The following is a 16,376-nucleotide window of genomic DNA, read 5'->3' as shown; positions in this document are numbered from 1 at the left end:
ATGCGAGTCTTTGCAGGTAATTAAGTCTTTACAGGTCCAGACGGTGCAACTGGAGAGAGGGATAATCCCAGGTTAAAGAGGTGTGAATTGTCTCAAGCCAGGACAGTTGGTGGATTTTGCAAGCACTGTAAATTCTATGATTCGATGTCCCTCTGATTTCAGCTTTCTTCTGTTTTTCTCCATTTAAATAATACTGGGTTTTTTCTCCTTGCCAAAATGAACAACTTCACATTTTCCCACATTATACTTCATTTGCCAACTTTTTGCCCACTGAATCTATCAATATCTCTTTGAAAATTGCTTGTATCCCTCTTGCAACTTGCCTTCCCACCTATTTTTATGTCATCTGCAAATTTGGCTACAGTAAATTTATAAATTTTAAACCCTGTGGGACACCACTGGTTACAGGTCACTAACCTGAAAAAAAAAACCTGATCCCCATTGGCCAATTCTATATCCATGTCTCCACACCATGGTTCTTATGACATATCCTTTTGTGAGGCACTTTGTCGAATGCCTTCTGGAAATTCAAAGAAAACTTATCTACTGGTTCCCCTCTATCCACGCTGATTGAGACTTCATTAAATGATTTCTCTTTCCTGAATGCATGATGACTCTGCTTGATTAGATTAGGATTTTCCAAATGTGTTGCTATTACTTCTTAATAATTGATTCCAACATTTTTCTAACAATAGATGTTGGGCTAATCGACCTATAGATAACTGCTTTTGCCTCCCTCCCTTTTTGGATAGGGGTGTCACATTGGAAGTTTTCTAATCCCCGGTAATCTCCAAAATCCAAAGATTATTGGAAAATTACAAGCAATGCAGCCACTATCTCTGTAGCTTCTTCTTTTAGTATCCAAGGATGTAGCCATCAGGGCCAGGGGACATATCTGCCTTTAGCCCCATTAGTTTGTCTAATACTACTTCTCTAGTGATGGTATTTAATTCCTCCCCTGTCTTCTTTAGTACTAATGGGATGTTTGAAGTATCTTCCACCGTAAAATCAGATGCAAGATATTTGTTTCTAACTCCTTTGCTATTTCCTTGTTCCCTGTAACTATCTCCCAGGTACATTTTCTAAGGGGTCCATGTTCACTTTGACCTCTCTCTTTTTATATATTTAAAGAAACTCTCATTGTCAGTTTTTATATTCCTCGCTAGTTTGCTCTCATAATTTTATTTTCTCACATTATCTTTTTAGCCCTCCTTTGCTGGATTCTGAATTTATCCCAGTCTTCCTCCTTTTATGCTGTTTCTTTCAACTTAATACAGGCATTAACTTCCTTGTTAACCATGGTTGGTTTATTCTTCTCTTAGAGTCTTTCCTCCTTACTGCGATATATTTTTGCTGAGAGTCATGAATTACCTTCTTTAATATCTGCCCCTGCTTCTTTACTGTCTTTCCTGCTGATCGGTCCGCCCAGTCCACTTTCGCCAACTCTATCCTAATTTCATTGTAATTCCCTTTATTAAGTTGAACACAGTTGTTTACGAGCCTAGTTTCTCACTCCTCTCTCTTATGATCACTACTCCTAGGGTATCTTTTACTCGGGAGGTATTTATTAATAGTGCCTCATTTCCCTTTACCAATCCAAGATGGCCTGTTCCTTAGTTGGCTCCATGACCTATTGCTCCAGGAAACTATCCCAAATGCGCCAGCGTGAATTTGTTGTCGTAGCTATCCGTTTCAACTTGATTGACCCAATCGACATGAAGATTAAAATCATCCAGAATTATTTCTCAAATCTTTTTACATGTTCCTATTATTTGTTGATTTATATCTTTCCTACAGTGTGGCTAGTTTGGGGGTTTATGCACCACTCCTACCAGTGTCCACTCCACGGAGTGTGTATTGTATTTTGACTTCCACAAGGCGTTTGACAAAGTCGTAACATACGAGCCTATGGTGTTGGAGTTAGTATCTTGGCATGGGCTTGAAAGAGCGAGTGGGGATAAGGGGCTCTTTTTCAGGTTGGCGATCTGTAACCAATGCAGTTCAACGGGTCAGTGCTGGGACTAACTGTTTATAATTTATATTAATGACTTTGAGGAAGGAAGTGAATGTACTGTAGCCAACTTTGCAGATGACACAAAAATAGGTGGAAAGATATGTAGATCATTCACTGAGGTGCATAAAGACAATAGCACAATTAGGGAATTTCAACTTCCCTAACATTAATTGCGATAGTCACATTTTTTGTAAAGGTTTCGAGGAAGCAGATTTCTTAAAATATATCCGAAAGCCTTTTATATCAACATGTCGAATGTCCAACAAGGGATGTGCAGTGCTGGACCGAGTTCTGGGGAAGAAAGCCGGACATCTTAAGTTTTAAATTTGTCATGGAATAGAAAAAAAAAATAGTTTTCAAAAAAGGGATTTTGGATTGAAGGGAAGGCTTATTTTATTAAAATAAAGCAGGATCTGGCTAACAAACAAAGAACAAAGAACAAAGAAATGTACAGCACAGGAACAGGCCCTTCGGCCCTCCAAGCCCGTGCCGACCATGCTGCCCATCTAAACTACAATCTTCTACACTTCCTGGGTCCGTATCCCTCTATTCCCATCCTATTCATGTATTTGTCAAGATGCCCCTTAAATGTCACTATCATCCCTGCTTCCACCACCTCCTCCGGTAGCGAGTTCCAGGCACCCACTACCCTCTGCCTAAAAAACTTGCCTCGTACATCTACTCTAAACCTTGCCCCTCGCACCTTAAACCTATGCCCCCTAGTAATTGACCCCTCTACCCTGGGGAAAAGCCTCTGACTATCCACTCTGTCTATGCCCCTCATAATTTTGTATACCTCTATCAGGTCGCCCCTCAACCTCCTTCGTTCCAGTGAGAACAAACCGAGTTTATTCAATCGCTCCTCATAGCTAATGCCCTCCATACCAGGCAACATTCTGGTAAATCTCTTCTGCACCCTCTCTAAAGCCTCCACATCCTTCTGGTAGTGTGGCGACCAGAATTGAACACTATACTCCAAGTGTGGCCTAACTAAGGTTCTATACAGCTGCAACATAAAGTAAGCAGGAAACAGCTACTTCTGGGTAAAAGAACAGTGGAGGGGTATCCAAAATGGAATTGGTGAGAGTACAAGGTGAAATGTAGGAGCAACAAGCCCAGAGAACACTGGATGTCTAGGAATATTCAGGCTGAATAGGAAGGAAAAGAGAGGCTTTTAACAGGTACAAAGTGTCTTCACGGTGGGAGACACCAGTGGGATGCCAGAGCTCCAGGAGAACCAGGGGCAGAGGTGAGTGTAGTGACCATTATTAAGGAGAAGATTCTGGGAAAACTGAAAGATCTGAAGGTGGATAAGTCACCTGGACCGGATGGACTACACCCCAGGGTCTTAAAAGAGATAGCTGAGGAAATTGTGGAGGCATTAGTGATGATCTTTCAGGAATCACTGGAGGCAGGAAGAGTCCCAGAGGACTGGAAGGTGGCTAATGTAACACCGCTGTTTAAGAAGGGAGGGAGGCAGAAGATGGGAAATTATAGGCCGGTTAGCCTGACTTCGGTCATTGGTAAGATTTTAGAGTCTGTTATTAAAGATGAGATCGCGAAGCACTTGGAAGTGCACGGTAAAATAGGACTGAGTCAGCACGGCTTCGTCAAAGGGAGGTCGTGTCTGACAAATCTGTTAGAGTTCTTTGAGGAGGAAACAAGCAAGTTAGACAAAGGAGAACCAGTGGACGTGATTTATTTAGATTTCCAGAAGGCCTTTGACAAAGTGCCACATAGGAGACTGTTAAATAAGTTAAAAGCCCATGGTGTTCAGGGTAAGATCTTGGCATGGAGAGAGGATTGGCTGACTGGCGGAAGGCAGAGAGTGGGGATAAAGGGGTCTTTTTCAGGATGGTAGCCGGTGACTAGTGGTGTGCCTCAGGGGTCTGTGCTGGGACCACAACTTTTTACAATATACATTAACGATTTTGAAGAAGGTACTGAAGGCACTGTTGCTAAGTTTGCAGATGATACAAAGATCTGTCGAGGGGCAGGTAGTATTGAGGAAGCAAGGGGGCTGCAGAAGGATTTGGACAAGCCAGGAGAGTGGGCAATGAAGTGGCAAATGAAATACAATGTGGAAAAGTGTGAGGTTATGCACTTTGGAAGGAGGAATCTAGGCATTGACTATTTTCTAAATGGGGAAATGCTTCGGAAAGCAGAAGCACAAAGGGACTTGGGAGTCCTTGTTTACGATTCTCTTAAGGTTAATGTGCAGGTTCAGTCGGCAGTTAAGAAGGCAAATGCAATGTTAGCATTCATGTCGAGAGGGCTAGAATAGACCAGGGATGTACTTCTGAGGCTGTATAAGGCTCTGGTCAAACCCATTTGGAGTATTGTGAGCAGTTTTGGGCCCCGTATCTAAGGAAGGATGTGCTGGCCTTGGAAAGGGTCCAGAGGAGGTTCACAAGAATGATCCCTGGAATGAAGAACTTGTGGTATGAGGAATGTTTGAGGACTCTGGGTCTGTACTCGTTGGAGTTTAGAAGGATGAGGGGGGATCTTATTGAAACTTACAGAATACTGCGAGGCCTGGATAGAGTGGACGTGGAGAGGACTTGTAGGAAAAACTAGAAGCAGGGGACACCATCTCAGACTAAAAGGATGATCCTTTAAAACCGAGATGAGGAATTTCTTCAGCCAGCGGGTGGGGAATCTGTGGAACTCTTTGCCGCAGAAGGCTGTGGAGGCCAATTCACTGAGTGTCTTTAAGACAGAGATAGATAGGTTCTTGATTAATAAAGGGATCAGGGGTTATGGGGAGAAGGCAGGAGAATGGGGATGAGAAAATATCAGCCATGATTGGATGGCAGAGCAGATTCGATGGGCCTAGTGGCCTAATTCTGCTCCTATATCTTATGGTCTTGTGGTCTTAAAGGGAGCAAATCTATAGGCCCACAGGGGGAGGGAGGTTAGAAAGTGCAGGGGGAACTCAAAAACAATTGGGAGAGCAAACAAGGGACATTAAACGGCACTGGCTGGTAAGATTGGGGAAAATTTGAAGATATTCCATAAGTATGTCAAGGTGCAGAGGATAATCAGGAAATGAATAGGAACCATTAGGGACTGTGCGGTGAGCTGGATGAATAGGAACCATTAGGGACTGTGCGGTGAGCTGGATGAATAGGAACCATTAGGGACTGTGCGGTGAGCTGGATGAATAGGAGCCATTAGGGACTGTGCGGTGAGCTGGATGAATAGGAACCATTAGGGACTGTGCGGTGAGCTGGATGAATAGGAACCATTAGGGACTGTGCGGTGAGCTGGATGACTGTGGTAGGGTGTTAAAACGGGTACTTCACATCTGTCTTCATTTTGGAGAAGGAGGATGTAGGTGCAGAATTCAGGCAGAGGGACTGAGAGGTCCTTGAGCATTTTGATACGGGGAGTGAGGAGGTTCTGGAGGTTTGGGCTGGCTTAAAAGTGGACAAATCCCAGGTCTGAAAGAGTTGTATCCCAGGCTGCTGCGGGAGGCGAGGGAGGAAATTACAGAGGCTCTGACCCAACGCTTTCCCCTCTGGCCACAGGGGAGGTACCAGAGGAGTGGAGGACAGCAAATGTGGTTCCACATTGCAAGAAGGGTGGTAGAGATAGACCAGTGAGCCTCACATCAGTGATCGGGAAACTATTGGAGAAACATTTGAAGGACAGAATCAATCTCCACTTGCAGAGGCAAGGTTTGATCAGGGATAGTCAGCGAGGTTTGTTGGAGGGAGGTCATGCCTCGGTGTGTAGATGAGGGTAGCGTAGTTGATGTCATTTTTATGGATTTCGGCAAAGCCTTTGACAAGGTCCCACATGGGAACTGATAAAATGTAAAAGCACGTGGGATCCAGGATAATGGGGCAAGCTGGATCCAAAACAGACTTACTGATAGGAGACAGATGGTGGTGTTTGTGTGACTGGAGGCTGGTGTCCAGTGGTGTAACACGGATCAGTGCTGGGTCCCTTTATTGTTTGTGATATATATAAACAGCAGAGAAGAAAATGTGTGGAGGGGTGGGATATAAGTAAGTTGCAGATCAGCAGGTGGCTGAGAAAGAAAGTTACAGGAGGAGAGCGACGGATTGGGCAGATGGGCTGATCAGTGGCAGGTGGAATTTAACCCTGAAAAGTGCGAGGTGATGCACTTTGGAAGAAGTAACAAGACAAGGGAGAACTCCATGAATGACAGCTTCCAAGGTATTCCCTTGGAAGCGCAGAGGGATGTTCGGCTGTCCAAACATCCCTGAAGCCGTCAGGACAGGTTAATAGGGTGGTTAAGAAAGCATATGGGACACTTGCTTCATCGGTCATGGCATAGATTATAAGAGCAGGGAGATTATGTTGGGGCTGTACAGGACTTTGCTTTGGCCACAGCGGGAGCACTGTGTGCAGTTCTGGTCACCGCACTATAGGAAGGATGTGATTGCACTCGAGAGGTTGCAGGAGAGATTCACCAGGATGTTGCCTGGGATGGAGCGTTTTAGCTATGAAGAGAAGCCGATTAAGCTCAGATTGTTTTGTCTGGAGCAGAGATGGTGATAGCTGAGAGGCGACCTGATTGAGGTGTAAAGCATTATGAAGGTCATGGACAGGGTGGATAGAAAACAGCCCTTAGCTGAAGGATCAATAATATGGGGGTATAATTTTAAGGTGAAAGGCAGGAGGTTTATAGGGGATTTGAGGAAAACAAATTTCACCCAGAGGGTGGTGGGAGTCTGGAATGCACGGCCTGGGAGGGTAGGTTGAGAACATTTCGGATATGGGCCAAGTACTGGAAAATAGGGTGTGTTAGATTAGGTTTTTTTTGTCAGTGCAGGCTTGATGGGCTGAAGGGCCTCTTCTATATTCTATGATTCTGAGATATTGATGGGTTAAGAATATTAACAAATGGAGGGGACAACACAGTGGTGCAGTGGTTAGCACTGCTGCCTCACGGCGCCGAGGTCCCAGGTTCGATCCCAGCTCTGGGTCACTGTCCGTGTGGAGTTTGCACATTCTCCCCGTGTCTGCGTGGGTTTCGCCCCCACAACCCAAAGATGTGCAGGCTAGGTGCATTGGCCATGCTAAATTGCCCCTTAAATGTAAAAAAAATAAAATAATTGGATACTATAAATCTATATATTTTTTTAAATGTTGGCAAATGGAGTATAATGTGGGAGGGGAGCACATGGCATTATTTAAATGGAGAAAAGCTGCAAAACAAAGGGACAGGGGGAGGGGTCTAATCCACAGAATCCCTACAGTGCAGAAGGAGGCCATTCGGCCTATCAAGTGTGCACCGACCCTCTGAAAGAGAACCCTACCTAGGCCCACACCCCCACCCTATCCCAGTAACTCCACCCAACCAGCACATTTTTGGACTGAGGGGGGGAAACCGGAGCACCTGGAGGAAACCTATGCAGACACGGGGAGAACTCCACACAGCCACCCTCGGTCAGAATTTAACCCGGATCTCTGGTGCTGTGAGGCAGCAGTGCTAACCACTCGGCTACCATGCCGCCCTTCGGGAAATCCTGTTGTAACTGTACAAGGTACTGGTGAAACCACTTCCGGAGTACTGTGTGCAGTTTTGGTCCCCTTATTTAAGGGAAGGCGGGCTGAATTTTCCACTTCACAATGCTAACCGTGAGAATCGCGGTCGGGTGGAGAATCGCACAAAATGGAAAAAATTGTTTTGCGCCCAGCGCAGATTCCGATGCCATGCTCCGGTCCCTCGGGGCGGCGATATCGAGGTTTGCGCCCCACACCAGCGGGTCCATGCAAAACCGTCATTTTCATGGATTTAGATATCACTTGCGGCTTGGACACTTATGCTCCGCCCCCCCCTTAGGCAGGCACGAATTGATGCAAGAGTTGACAAGCAAGACCCGGACACCACGGCTGCTGAGGGGGAGGGGGAGGGTAAAATAAAACTCTGAAAACGCCTCAAATGTCAGGCTTGCTGTGGGGTGGCTCCCGGGAGCAGTAGCGGAGAACGACTTGATGCCAAGTCCATAGACTCGGGGGTGACCTCACGAGATGGGGGTGGCCTGGCTCGGACCACCATTGCTGCAGTATGGGTTTTAAACAAACCTCTCGGTGCTACTTAGACTCCTGGCTGCTCATACTGCTGACTGCTGTCCTGTGAATGCTCAGAGAGCCTCTGGTCATCTGGGAGCTCACCCAGGCTGCCCCTCTGGACACCCTCATATACCAGCTGTTCAGCCAGGGAATGGCCGTGGCCCACAAGGTGTTTGCAGGCGATTAGCATAGGAAGCAGGGGATTAGCAGAGCTTTCCCCAGCCAGAGGACCACTGCACCGTGGCCTTTGGAGCTTGATGCACGATCAATGACCACTAAAGCGAAGTTGTAGTCCAACTGAAGGCTTTAATAAGTTAGATGTTTCCCCCAGCAGCTCAGGTACAGAATGAAGGCTGCTGGGGCGGCACGGGCTCTTATACCCCGCCTAGCAGGGCGGAGCTACCATACATCGTAACCAATAAAAAAGCGTACAGTTTCCACCAATGGTGCTCCAGCATACCAGGTACCGTAATACCTCTACTACCACATTCACCCTCTGTTAAAAAAGAGTCCGGTGAGGGTGGTGGCCTGATACTATAAACATGGCAACGTGGTAGAATTAGTTATGGAGGTACCGTAATACCTCCGTACAGCGTTTTGTAACTATTTACAATTCTAATAACTATTTACAATTGATGATTTAAATTTACAGTTTACAATTTAAAATGAAGCAATCCGTCGATCGGGGGCCCTGGTCGTCCTCTGTGATCGTCGGAGCTTCGGTGGTGACTCCGGTGGAGGCTCGGGCGTTTGTGACTCCGGGAGCGTGGCATCGATCTCCACGGCAGCTTCGACACCCCTAGATGGCGCTGGTGGGGAAAACGGTTGACCTGGGAAGGGAGAGCCTGTGGGGTGCGTCGGTGGGTGGGGGGCCTAGACGGGTGCGGCGGAAGGACCGATCCTCCTGTAAGGTGCCCTGGTGGAGGTGAGGGTGGGGCTGGTGGCTGGGGTGTGCCTGGGGCTCCGGCGGGCGCCAGGTCTCGTATGGAGACCGTATCTTGTCGGCCGTTGGGGTACACCACGTAGGCGTACTGGGGGTTAGCGTGGAGAAGATGGACCCCCTCGACCAACGGGTCCGACTTGTGCGTCCGCACGTGTTTTCGGAGCAGGATGGGTCCGGGTGCTGCCAGCCAGGTCGGGAGCGACGTCCCAGAGGAGGACTTCCTGGGGAGGACAAGGAGACGTTCGTGAGGTGTCTGGTTGGTGGTGGTACAAAGCAGTGACTGGATGTAGTGGAGGGCATCCGGGAGGACTTGCTGTCAGCGGGAGACTGGGAGATTCCTGGACTGTAGGGCCAGTAGGACGGTCTTCCAGACCGTTCCGTTCTCCCTCTCTACCTGTCCGTTACCCCGGGGGTTGTAACTGGTCGTCCTACTCGAGGCAATGCCCTTGCTGAGCAGGAATTGACGCAGTTCGTCGCTCATAAAGGAGGACCCTTTATGTACGCGGGGAACCCGAACAGTGTAAAGATGCTATGGAGGGCTTGATGACGGTGGTTGTGGTCATGTCGGGGCAGGGGATGTCGAATGGGAACCGGGAGTACTCATCAATCACGTTCAGGAAGTACGTGTTGCGGTCGGTGGAGGGGAGGGGGCCTTTGGAATCCATGCTGAGGCGTTCAAAGGGGCGGAAAGCCTTTATCAGATGCGCTTTCTCTGGCCGGTAGAAGTGCGGTTTGCACTCTGCGCAGGTTTGGCAGTCCCTGGTGGCTGTCCTGACCTCCTCGATGGAGTAGGGCAGGTTGCGGGTCTTGATAAAATGGAAAAAGCGAGTGACCCTCGGGTGGCAGAGGTCCTCGTGGAGGGCTCGGAGACGGTCCACTTGTGCGGTGGCACATGTGTCGCGGGACAGGGCGTCAGGAGGCTCGTTTAGCTTCCCGGGACGATACAAGATCTCGTAGTTGTAGGTGGAGAGTTCGATCCTCCACCGCAAGATCTTATCGTTTTTTATCTTGCCCCGCTGTGCATTATCGAACATGAAAGCAACCGGCCGTTGGTCAGTGAGGAGAGTGAATCTCCTGCCAGCCAGGTAATGCCTCCAATGTCGTACAGCTTCTACTATGGCCTGGGCCTCCTTTTCGACTGAGGAGTGGCGGATTTCGGAAGCATGGAGGGTACGTGAGAAGAAGGCCACGGGCCTGCCCGCTTGGTTGAGGGTGGCCGCCGGAGCTCCGTCAGACGTGTCGCTCTCGACCTGGAATGGCAGGGACTCGTCGATGGCGTGCATCGTGGCCTTTGCAATGTCTGCTTTGATGCGGCTGAAGGCCTGGCGGGCTTCTATCGACAGGGGGAAAGCTGTGGATTGGATCAGGGGACGTGCCTTGTCCGTGTAGTTGGCGACCCACTGGGCGTAGTAACTGAAAAACCCGAGGCAGCGCTTCAGGGCCTTGGGGCAGTGAGGGAGGGGGAACTCCATAAGGGGGCGCATGCGTTCAGGGTCGGGGCTATTAATTCCATTTCGCACTATGTAGCCGAGGATGGCTAGGCGGTGGGTGCTAAACATGCATTTATCCTTGTTGTATGTAAGGTTAAGGATTGTTGTATGTAAGGTCTGGAGGAATTTTTGGTGGTTGGTGTCATGGTCCTGCTGGTCGTGGCCACAGATGGTGACATTATCGAGATACGGGAATGTTGCCCGTAAACCGTACCGGTCAACCATTCGGTCCATCTCTCGCTGGAAGACCGAGACCCCGTTGGTGACACCGAAGGGAACCCTTAAGAAGTGGTAGATCCGCCTATCTGCCTCAAAGGCAGTGTATTTGCGGTCACTAGTGCGGATGGGGAGCTGCGGAGTTTGCACGTTCTCCCTGTGTCTACATGGGTTTCCTCCGGGTGCTCCGGTTTCCTCCCACAGTCCAAAGATGTGCAGGTTAGGTGGATTGGCCAAGCTAAATTGCCCTTAGTGTCCAAAAAGGTTAGGAGGAGGTTTTGGGTTACGGGGATAGGGTGGAAGTGAGGGCTTAAGTGGGTCGGTGCAGACTCGATGGGCCAAATGGCCTCCTTCTGCACTGTATGTTCTATGTTCTATGTTTTGAGTGAAGAGGTTTCTCCTCCTTTCAGTCCAGATGATCGATCCCTCAACCTGAGAAAGCGCCATCGTGTTTTGGATTCCCGAGCTGGGGAAGCAGCCTTCCTGTCTACCAGGTCATAGCCCCAATTAAGCAGCTTTTTAGCATAGAACAACCCTCTCCTCTCAGGAACAATTAACCTTTGTTGTACCGCCTCCAATTTTGAGTATCTCCTTCCTTGAATATGAAGACCAAAACTGCAACAGTAATCCAGGTGTGCTCTTGCCAAAGACCTGTACAATTGTAGTAAAACTTCCTTATTATTTTACTCCGAAATCCTGGCCAACATCATTTGCCTTCCTAATTGTTTGCTGTACCTGTATGGTAAGTTAATAAATCTTTTTTTAACAAGGTATTGAACATTTGCTTTTCGATTCGAACTACCAAAGTGTCCAGCTTCACATTTCCTCACGCATTCCATCTGTCACATGCTGCCTGTTCTTAACCTGTAATTTCTCTTTGTAGTCTTTGTGCCCTCCTCACAGCTTACATTCCCACGTAGCTTTAGATCATAAGAACATAAGAACTAGGAGCAGGAGTCGGCCATCTGGCCCCCTCGAACCTGCCCCGCCATTCAATGAGATCATGGCTGATCTTTTGTGGACTCAGCTCCACTTTCCGGCCCGAACACCATAACCCTTAATCCCTTTATTCTTCAAAAAACTATCTATCTTTATCTTAAAAACATTTAATGAAGGAGCCTCAACTGCTTCACTGGGCAAGGAATTCCATAGATTCACAACCCTTTGGAGTGAAGAAGTTCCTCCTAAACTCAGTCCTAAATCTACTTCCCCTTATTTTGAGGCTATGCCCCCTAGTTCTGCTTTCACACGCCAGTGGAAACAACCTGCCCGCATCTATCCTATCTATTCCCTTCATAATTTTATATGTTTCTATAAGATCCTACCCTCATCCTTCTAAATTCCAACGAGTACAGTCCCAATCAACTCAAACTCTCCTCGTAATCCAACCGCTTCAACTCTGGGATTAACCGAGTGAATCTCCTCTGCACATCCTCCAGCGCCAGTACGTCCTTTCTCAAGTAAGGAGACCAAAACTGAACACAATAGTCCAGGTGTGGCCTCACTAACACCTTATACAATTGCAGCATAACCTCCCTAGTCTTAAACTCCATCCCTCTAGCAATGAAGGGCAAAATTCCATTTGCCTTCTTAATCACCTGTTGCACCTGTAAACCAACTTTTTGCGACTCGTGCACGAGCACACCCAGGTCTCTCTGCATAGCAGCATGTTTTAATATTTTATCATTTAAATAATAATCCCTTTGCTGTTATTCCTACCAAAATGGATAACCTCACATTTGTCAACATTGTATTCCATCTGCCAGACCCTAGCCCATTCACTTAACCTATCCAAATCCCTCTGCAGACTTCCGGTATCCTCTGCACTTTTTGCTTTACCACTCATCTTAGTGTCGTCTGCAAACTTGGACTCATTGCCCTTGGTCCCCAACTCCAAATCATCTATGTAAATTGTGAACAATTGTGGGCCCAACACTGATCCCTGAGGGACACTACTAGCTACTGATTGCCAACCAGAGAAACCCATTAATCCCCACTCTTTGCTTTCTATTAATTAACCAATCCTCTATCCATGTTACTACTTTACCCTTAATGCCATGCATCTTTATCTTATGCAGCAACCTTTTGTGTGGCACCTTGTCAAAGGCTTTCTGGAAATCCAGATATACCACATCCATTGGCTCCCCGTTATCTACTGCTCTGGTAATGTCCTCAAAAAATTCCACTAAATTAGTTAGGCACGACCTGCCCTTTATGAACCCATGCTGCGTCTGCCCAATGGGACAATTTCCATCCAGATGCCTCGCTATTTCTTCCTTGATGATAGATTCCAGCATCTCCCTACTACCAAAGTTAAGCTCACTGGCCTATAATTACCCACTTTCTGCCTACCTCCTTTTTTAAACAATGGTGTTTAGTGTTAGCAAACTTGATACAGTACTCTTGGTTACAGTACTCTTGGTTTTCTTGTCCAATCAGAGGAAGAGGCTCCACAAACATGCCCATTGGGGAAACAGTGGTGTAGTGGTAACCTCACTGGACTAGTAATTCAGAGACGCAGGCTACAGCTCTGGGGACATGGGTTCAAATTTCACCATGGCAGCTGGTGGAATTTCAAATCCATTGATAAAAAATCTGGAAAGTGCATTTTGGGCTGCCGTCCACAGATGCTGCCTGACCTGTTGAGTATTTTCTGTTATTTTTATTTATAACTTAGGAATTTTTCTGATGAGGCAACAACGTGGGTTGATGAGGGTAATGCAGTCGCTGAGGGGCACATGAATTTCCATCAGGTGTTTTAGAAAGTGCCACTTTGGAGGCTTGTCAGCAAAGTTCATGGAATAAAAGGGGTGGTGGCAGCAGATTTGGTTGTGCTTGTGTGGACAGACTAGATGGAGAGAAACTGGGTGGTAAGTTTGAGAATTAGAGAATATCGATTTCAGGGGAATGGCAAAAGAACTGTAAAAAGGAAAAGCATTTTTATGCAGCAAGTGGTTGGGATCTGGAATATACTGCATCAGTGTGTTGAAGCCAGAGTCAAATGGATTTATTACCCAGAGCCTTTGGGTAATAATCCAGTTCCCTTTTTCAAGAGAAAATTTGCTGGGGAAAGGTGTGGGAGTGGGACTTGCAGAGTTGCTCTTGTAAAGCTGGCACAGACTTGATGGGCTGAATGGCCCCCTGTGCAGTAATTATTCTCTAATTTTAGGTAGAAAAATTCCCCAAACTCTCAATTCTGTTTGGTGGTCGCTTGGTCAGGAGCTGTGCAGTAGCTTGGTTCTAGACTAGAAAGTAACCTTGGGGCTCCTTTCTACACAGAACCTATGATTTACAGCCTGGTAAAATGGACAGTGAATATTACATTGCGAGGAAAATGACAACATTTCATCACTGAGAAGTGAGGAACAGACCTGTGCCACTAAAATCTTTTTCATTTTTCACAGGGTGATGTGGGATTAGCAATGGGCAAACTGTATGGAAATGATTTTAGTCAAACGACAATCTCCCGGTTTGAGGCTTTGAACTTGAGCTTCAAGAACATGTGTAAACTCAAACCGCTGTTGGAGAAGTGGCTGAGCGATGCAGGTGAGTTTCTTCACCTCCCTCCCCCCCCCACCCCACGGTAACAATGGACCATCAGAGCAAGCCCCTCCTGCGCACTGACTCTTACATGATGGCATCTTTGAAACATCTCTCAGCAGATTCTTCCAAAAGTGTCTCCCTCCTTTAATGTTTGCAAGAGGTAAATTTAAACTCTTTTATGTATATTTCCTGCTGTGTTTCTTACATGGCAACAGTGACTGCACTCACAGTACTTCTTTAACTGTAATTAACTTTGAAATGTCTGGCAATCGTGAGACACACCTGGCTAGACTAGCTTTTATTGCTCATCCCTGAATCCCTAATTGCCCTTCAGAAGCCTTGTACTGCTGCAGTCTCTGTGCTGTAGGTACACCCACTGTGCTGTTGGGGTGGTGTCCCAGGACTTTGACCCAGCAACAATGAGGAATGGTGCTATACATCCAGTCAGGATGGTGAGTGACCTGGAGGGAACTAGCAGGTGGTGGTGTTACCATGTGTCGGCTAACCTTGTCCTTCTAGATGATAGCTTGTGGGAAGTCTTTTTTTCTGTTATCCAGTGGTATTCAGGCGTTCCCGCCCATCTTATTTAATGTTCATCCTTTCAGAATCCCAGGATAATGATCAGGGGACCCGGGTTCGAATCCACCGCGGCAGGCGATGGAATTTAAAACTCAATAAAATATCTGGAAATCTGCCATCCTTACCCGGTCTGGCCTACATGTGACTCCAGACCCACAGCAATGTGGTCGCCTCTGAAATGGCCTAGCAAGCCACTCAGTTGTATTCAACCGTTACGAAAAAACAAAAAGGGATGAAACCAGACGGACTACCCGGCATCGAACCAGGCACCGAAAACGACAACGGCAAACCCAGCCCTGCCGACCCTGCAAACTCCTCCTTACTGACATCTGGGGCTTGCGCCAGAAAGCTGTCTCCCAGACTGGTCAAGCAACAGCCTGACATAGTCACACTCACAGAATCATACCTTACAGACAATGTCCCAGACACCACTACCACCGTTCCTGGGTGTGTCCTGTCTCACTGGCAGGACAGACCAGCAGGGTGGGGGCACAGTGGGATACAGTTGGGAGGGAGTTACCCTGGGAGTCCTCAACATCGACTCTGGACCCCATGAAGCCTTGTGTCTTCAGGTTAAACATGGGCAAGGAAACCTCCTGCTGATTACCACGTACTGGCGACCATCAGCTGATGTATCAGTTCTCCTCCATGTTGAACGCCACTTGGAGGAATCACTGAGGGTAGCAAGGGTGCAGAATATGCTCTGGGTGGGGACTTCAATGTCCATCACCAAGAGTGGCTCGGTAATACCACCACAGACTGAGCTGGCCGGGTCCTAAAGGACAGAGCTGCTAGACTGGGACTGCAGCAGGTGGTGAGGAACCAACAAGAGGGAAAAACATACTTGAATTCATCCTCACCAACCTGCCTGCTACAGATGCATCTGTCCCTGACAGTGTCGGTAGCAGTGACCACTGCACAGTCCTTGTGGAGACAAAGTCCCGTCTTCACATTGAGGATACTCTCCATAGTGTGTGGCACTACCACCGAGCTAAATGGGATAGACTTCGAACAGATCGAGCAAATCAAGACTGGGCATCCATGAGGTGCTGTGGGCCATCAGCAGCAGCAGAATTGTATTCAACCACAATCTGTAACCTCATGGCCCGGCATATCCCCCACTCTACCATTACCACCAAGCCAGGGAATCAATCCTGGTTCAATGAAGAGAGCAGGAGAGCATGGCAGGAGCAACATCAGGCATCCCGAAAGATGCGGTGTCAACCTGGTGAAGCTAGAACACAGGACTACTTGTGTGTCAAACAACATAAGCAGCAAGTAATAGACAGAGCCAAGCGATTCCACAATGACCGCATCAGATCTAAGCTCTGCAGTCCTGCCACATCCAGCTGTGAATGGTGGTGGACAATTAAACAACTTACTGGAGTTCCTCATCCTCAATGATGGAGGATCCCAGGACATGTGTGCAAAAGATGACACTGAGGTATTTGCAACAATCTTCAGCCAGAAATGCCGAGTGGATGATCCATCTCTGTCTCCTCCAGGGATCCCCAACAACGGGCCTGCAAACATGGCAGTTGGT

The 16,376-nt window shown here is 47.6% G+C and overlaps 1 protein-coding gene and 1 long non-coding RNA gene across 7 annotated transcripts in view; one reads left to right on the top strand and one right to left on the bottom strand.

Moving 5' to 3' along the window:
* pou2f3 (POU class 2 homeobox 3) overlaps nucleotides 1-16,376 on the top strand; it is a 97,111-nt gene that overhangs the window by 50,285 nt on the left and 30,450 nt on the right. For all 5 annotated transcript variants that reach the window (XM_072486294.1, XM_072486293.1, XM_072486292.1 and 2 more), the window contains exon 8: nucleotides 14,116-14,257. In XM_072486294.1, coding sequence (XP_072342395.1) covers nucleotides 14,116-14,257 — 142 coding nt within the window. The remainder of the gene's footprint in view (nucleotides 1-14,115; nucleotides 14,258-16,376) is intronic.
* The window catches only part of LOC140398084 (uncharacterized), an 80,096-nt gene that overhangs the window by 33,778 nt on the left and 29,942 nt on the right, over nucleotides 1-16,376 (bottom strand). The gene's annotated exons all lie outside the window — the stretch shown is intronic.

The sequence above is a fragment of the Scyliorhinus torazame genome, chromosome 21 (genome assembly GCF_047496885.1).
Source record: "Scyliorhinus torazame isolate Kashiwa2021f chromosome 21, sScyTor2.1, whole genome shotgun sequence".
Taxonomy (NCBI): Eukaryota; Metazoa; Chordata; class Chondrichthyes; order Carcharhiniformes; family Scyliorhinidae; genus Scyliorhinus; species Scyliorhinus torazame.
The sequence above is the reverse complement of the archived record's forward strand: the minus strand, read 5'-3'. Positions and strand labels throughout refer to the sequence as shown.